Source organism: Etheostoma spectabile, unplaced genomic scaffold, assembly GCF_008692095.1.
Source record: "Etheostoma spectabile isolate EspeVRDwgs_2016 unplaced genomic scaffold, UIUC_Espe_1.0 scaffold00008520, whole genome shotgun sequence".
In the NCBI taxonomy this organism is placed as follows: Eukaryota; Metazoa; Chordata; class Actinopteri; order Perciformes; family Percidae; genus Etheostoma; species Etheostoma spectabile.
Genome location: NW_022603601.1, coordinates 46,052 through 52,500, shown reverse-complemented (window position 1 = coordinate 52,500; position 6,449 = coordinate 46,052). Strand labels below are relative to the sequence as shown.

The 6,449-nt window shown below is 45.5% G+C and overlaps 1 protein-coding gene across 1 annotated transcript; it reads left to right on the top strand.

Annotated features, from left to right (window-relative positions):
* Positions 1 to 828: 828 nt before the first annotated feature.
* On the top strand, positions 829 to 6,058 carry ankrd9 (ankyrin repeat domain 9). The gene is given in 3 exon segments (XM_032508621.1): positions 829 to 856; positions 5,074 to 5,809; positions 5,811 to 6,058. Coding segments are annotated over 2 exon segments (822 nt in total). The 5' UTR covers positions 829 to 856; positions 5,074 to 5,086; the 3' UTR covers positions 5,910 to 6,058.
* The last annotated feature ends 391 nt before the right edge of the window (positions 6,059 to 6,449 follow it).

Sequence of the window (6,449 nt, the reverse complement as noted above, 5' to 3'; positions counted from 1 at the left end):
GGTTTCTAGTGGGCGTAGTAGTCCTGACCCTAACCCTATATCTAGGTTTCTAGTGGGCGTAGTAGTCCTGACCCTAACCCTATATCTAGGTTTCTAGTGGGCGTAGTAGTCCTGACCCTAACCCTATATCTAGGTTTCTAGTGGTCGTAGTAGTCCTGACCCTAACCCTATATCTAGGTTTCTAGTGGTCGTAGTAGTCCTGACCCTAACCCTATATCTAGGTTTCTAGTGGTCGTAGTAGTCCTGACCCTAACCCTATATCTAGGTTTCTAGTGGTCGTAGTAGTCCTGACCCTAACCCTATATCTAGGTTTCTAGTGGGCGTAGTAGTCCTGACCCTAACCCTATATCTAGGTTTCTAGTGGGCGTAGTAGTCCTGACCCTAACCCTATATCTAGGTTTCTAGTGGTCCCTCTAGTGGTTGTAGTAGTCCTGACCCTAACCCTATATCTAGGTCTATATCCATCATTATTAACCAATAATCAGCATATCTATCATTAATAATCTGCATATTCATCATTAATAATCAGCATATAAATCATTAATAACCAGCATATAAATCATTAATAATCAGCATATCCACCATTAATAACCAGTCCTGTGCCTGGGAGTCTGCTGACGGAGGTCTCCGGTTGTTTTTAAAGTTGAGGCCGCTATGTTCGCTATGCGAGACACTCGATCCCCCCCCCCCACTTCCCCCCTCCAAAAACAAACGTCCACACACGGGGGAGGGGGAGGGGGGTATAAAGGACAGACACAGCTGAGGACGGGGGTTTGACCGAGGGACAGACAGACCGAGACACTGCAGGACCCAAACACCAAGACTGCTTCGTCTTTGGGATTGACTTCAGACAGGTAATTATGTTATAATTATATATATATATATTTTTTTTTATTTTTTATTTTTTATTTAACCTTTATTTATCCAGGTAAACTGTTGGAGAACCACTTCTCATTTACAAACATGACCTGGCCAAGAGGCTGCAGAAATAAATAGGAACATACTGTCCAACTTCACATAGTCAAACACATGACACATGGAACAAGCAACCGGATTAAAATATATATATCCTATATCTATATCTATCTTAAATCTATCCCTTATCTCTTATATCCTCTATATCTATATATATCTATATATATATAGATTTATATGTTAGGGCTGTCAAAATTAGCGCGATAATAACGAGTTAACGCAATCATATATTAATTTGATTAAGAAAAAATGTCGCAATCAACGCACGTTGTCTTTGACCCCTTGAAGGACCCGTATCGAGGTATCTGCACAGGGCGCCCGACACTGGTGAACAGTCTCATAGGAGGGGGGGCCGCCAGAGGGAAAAGAATCAGCACAGACGTTGAATTATGGAGAAAGAAGGGATAATGGATGGGAAGTTTATTTTTAAAACTTTGCCAGATAGTACACTTGACAAAACGAAAGTTCTATGTAGCATTAGTGGAGCTGAGTCTAGTTATCACCGAGTACATCCGGTCTGAGGTATCACTGCAAGCCAGGCACACGGATCCCAGCGTACGCTCTGCTTCTGGTAACGTACGACCAACTACACCGGACGGCCGTTTTAGAAGCAGATCCATGGATACGTCGACCTCCAGTAAACTGAGCCAAGCTAGAGCTAGGTGGATAGCACCGCATGCAGACCAGTTTATATAGTGGAAGACGAAGGTCTCCCTGATGTTATCCGGATACGCGTTGCCATCCAGGGCCACAGTCGTGTCCAGGATACACCAGTGGTGTGACACAGAGAAGGCACAACTAGCTACGAATCTGGACAACACAGCTTCTGTCGCGCTGACTGGAGACTATTGGACATCGCTAGGTAGTCCTAGCTATCTCTGAGTAACAGCTCATTACATGGATCAGGAGTGGAAGCTGCATTGACTGTGATGAGAACTGATGAGAGGCATACGGCTGACGTATGCGCGAGTCATTTGATGGACGTGGCGGGTCAGTGGGACATTGAAGAGAAAGTGAGCACGCTGAACACAGACAGTGCTAGAAATATGGTCGCAGCTTCGAAACAGCTAGCATCCGAACACCTGCCGTGCCCGGCTCATAGTATTCAACGCTCAGTACCAGTGTCTCTACAGAACAGTGCATTTGACGGTGCACTTGCTAAATGTCACAAAGTGGTTGGCCACTTCAAACATAGCCCACCTGATACTGCTGAACCCCAGACACAGCAAGCTGCGCATGGACTTAAGGCTGAGGCCCTCGTTCAGGACGTTCCTACAAGGTGGAACTCCACTCTGGAGATGATTAAACGAGTGCAAAGAAATCAGGAAGCACTGAGAGATGTTCTTGCCCAGAAACAAACCAACGTTACCATGCCAACAAAGTCTGAGATGGAGAAACTTCAGAAACTGGAGATATTGCTCGAACCATGCAGGTACTATTTTCTGATCAAATTCCATTTTAGGCCTAGATATGTAATAATCCTCCATTTACATAAACCAGACTGACAATATTCTCTGCTTGGAGCAGCCAGTGTGCACTCACCTCTGGGCCATAGTCAATGCCCTAATATAATGATTATATATATATATATATATATATATATATATATATATATATATATATAACTGATATAATGCCTCTTGTGTAGCCTAGAAGTGTTTATAGCAGAAGTTTAGTGATACTTGACCCATGAACCATAGCCCGGTTGTCTACGGTCAGCTTTTGCTGTCCATAGGAAAAATAACCTGCAGCCTAATTTTGACATAATGTTGACCGAGTATGGAGAGACTGCTGAAGCTGGCCTAGTGGAGCACATAGCCTACGTTACAGTCCAGGCCATAATACCCCCTTAGTTCAGCTTTAGCTGCCCAACCATAGCTCATATTTCAGCTTGACGTGAATTAGTCCCTCAATTCAATTTTCAATTGTACAAAATTTTGTAGATACTTTACAGAACTCCTTGGAGGTGAAAGTTTGGATCCTGCTCAGTCGTGTTGCCTGCATTATGCCATCTGTCCCGGGTGATGGAGACTTCTGAAGATGATCCAGCATACGTTCTAAAGTTCAAGCAAACCTTCAGTGCGGACATGACGAGCCGCAAAGACAAAACTAACCTTACATGGCTGAAGATTTCAACTGCCCTTGACCCGAGGTTTAAGGACCTCAAATGTCTACACAGATCTGGAAGAGCAGAGGTGTGGGCATGGATTGCTGGTCTGCTGAAGGAGGAGATACATGGACAGCAACCAGTGGAAGAACCCTCATCTGAGCCACCAAACAAGATGGCAGCTCTCTTATTTGCTTCTGACTCTGAGTCAGACGAGGAGCAGGATGACATTGAAGACTGCCTAACACGCTACAGGGCTGAGCCAGTCCTCTGCGAGGATGAGTGTCCCTTAGAATGGGGGTGCAGACATGCTTGTATCTACAACAAGTTAGCAGGTCCTGCCAAGAAATACTTGGCAACACCTGCCACATCTGTACCTTGTGAGAGATAGTTGTCCCTCTCAGGTCATGTTGTTCAGAGAAAGCGAGCTGCCTTGTCATCTAGAAACGGGACCAAACGTGTGTGTCTTAGCAGCTGGCTTAGGTCAACTAAGTAGAACGTTTAGAGATACCAATCTGGATCAGTCAAAATAAGGTGAGACTTGGTCTCTCAGAGTTCAGAGTTCACCGAGTTCTCACTGGGAATTTGAAAGGTCTACGTTCTGTTCTGCCCACAGACTGTCAACATCATCAGAAATGATTGTTTTTTGTTCCACTTTACATTCAATAATTGTAACTTCTTGATTACATATGCAGTGAGTGACAGCCAGTCAATAAAACCCCCTTGAGATCAATGGGTCTAGTTTTTACTTATTAAGTACATTTGGTATGAATGACAATGTGTCATTACATTTGATAATCTCAACTTTTTACATTTGATAATTTAACTTAAATTGGAGTGGATTTGAAATAGAATTTTAAAAATGCGATTAATCGTGAGTTAACTCAGCATTACTATGCGATTAATCAACTAAAAAATGTTAATCGTTTGACAGCCCTAATCCTATATCTATATCTTAATCTTAAAACTGTTCCGTCAACGTTGTCAGAGCCCAAACGTCCATCAGCTGATCTCCACGGAGACACGCTGCAGACTTTATTATCTTAATAACATTTCTCCTTTCATTTTCCTACTCTGACGGTTTGTGGATTTCTGCTGAATTCACCCAACGTTCGTGTTCTAGACACCTCATTTGCATATTTAAAGATACAATTTCAGACAAAATATCAAACTGATCATTTTCCATCTCTAGTGTCTCTTCCTAAACACGTAATTATATTAACCCTCGTGTTGTCTTCATGTCGTCCTCATTGTGTCCCCGTCATCTTCATGTTGTCCTCATGATGACCTCATGTAATCCTCATGTCATCCTTTATTTTCTCTTCATGTCCTCATTTTGTCCCCATGTCGCCCTAATGTCATCCTCATTCGTCCTCATGTCGTCCTCAATTTTTCTTCATGTCGTCCCCAAATTGTCCCCATGTTGTCCCCCATCAATGCTCTTTTAAATTTCCCAAAATAAAATGAAATGCTCTTTGCCAAGTACAAATCTCTACTTTCATTAATTTTGTGTCTTTTCAATTTTACAGCATTGTAAAACAAAGTGAAGTATTTTGAAATAGTATTAGTATTGTTATATAGTATATGTATATATAAAGTAGTATTGGTATTAATATAAATAGTGTTGAGTAAAAGTTGACATATTCCAGTCTGTGATTATCATCAACATCCATTCCTTTAATTTTAGTCTCAATAATTCCTAATTTCTGCTTTTCTAACTCAAACATTAGGTAAAATTTTCTATAAATGAGGTTTTTTGACCATAAATTCAAATAACTGTAAAACTAAAGTTAATAAGTTAGTGTTACGTAGTGTTAAATGTAAAAAAAAGTGACAAACATTGAAAAAAGGGACAAAAATGTTAAAATGCAAGCATCAATATAAGTGTTGATTTTCCACGTTGACGGGAAGACAACACAAGGGTTAACCAATGGATCAACGTGTCCTCCCGGAGGACACGTTGATCCATTGACTCCTCCCTGTGTCTGCAGGTGTCCGGGCCCCATGCCGTGGCTGCTGTCCTCTGCGCTGGACCATGTGTCCTCGTCCCCGTCCCAGCGCCAGTGCGAGCAGACGTCCTTCTCCTTCTACTGCGCCGTGCGGGAGCGGCTCCCCGCCTGGCTGCTGGAGGACATGCGCAGCATGGAAGTCTTCAGCTGGGAGGACGGGCGCCCGCGCGCCTTCCTGCCGTCCGAGGCGCTGCTCTACGCCCTGGTGCACGACCACCAGGACTACGCCCGCCACCTGCTGGACACGTTCTCCGTGAGCGCGCTCCGAGCGTCGCGCTGCAGCTTCTGCAGCCGCCGCAGCAGCGGAGCGCCGCACCTCCGTGTGGCCGTGCGGTACGACCGCGTGGCGGTGCTCGGCATGATGCTGGCGGCGCTGCAGCGCGCCGACGCGCTGACGGACCACCTCGACAGCTGCGGCGGCTGCTCGCACGTGGCGGACGCCGGGAAGACGGCGGTGCAGCTGGCGGTGGAGCTGTCGCGCCCCAACTGCCTGCTGCTGCTGCTGGCGCGCGGTGCGCGGCCGGGTGCCCTGGACGCCGCGCTGCAGAGACTCGGGTCCTGCGAGGACGCCGAGCGCAGCGACGCCCAGCGCTGCCTCGACGTCCTGCTGCTCTTCCTGCCCGAGCCGGCGACGCGGTGGCAGCTGCAGGACGAGCCGCGCCGCTGGCAAAGCCTGCTGGGAAACAGAGTGTTCAGCTGGCTGAGTGGCCTGGCCCCGCCCCCCCCTGCTGCTGCAGGCCCTGCGCTGTCTGGCCCGGTCCGGCCCGGATCAGATCTGCACGCTGCCGGACTTCCTGCAGCCACAGAGCTGGCAGTGACCTCGCAGGTCACCATGGAAACCACACCGTAGGACTGCTGCGATTGGACAGTGAAATGTAAATAAAGACTAAAACCTGAACAACGATGAGTCGGCTGCACCAACGGGCTTTAGGACCCTGAGGAGCCTGAAGGGGTCTAGAGATAAAGATAGATAGATAGATAGATAGAGTATATATATATATATATATATATATATATATATATATATATATATATATATATATATATATATATATTTAATGCATTAACAGTATTATGAATGTGTGAAGGCGACATAGTGTATATACAAGTGTAAAATAAATCAGTTTCTTTCCTTAATGCAAATAAACATAATTTAATAAACATTTGAAGTGTTTTGTTTGTAAATAGATTTCCCCCCCTCCTAACCCCTCGGTCCCAGACACTACGTTGTAACTGACCCTAACCCCTCGGGTCCCGGACACTACGTTGTAACCGACCCTAACCCCTCGGGTCCCAGACACTACGTTGTAACCGACCCTAACCCCTCGGGTCCCGGACACTACGTTGTAACCGACCCT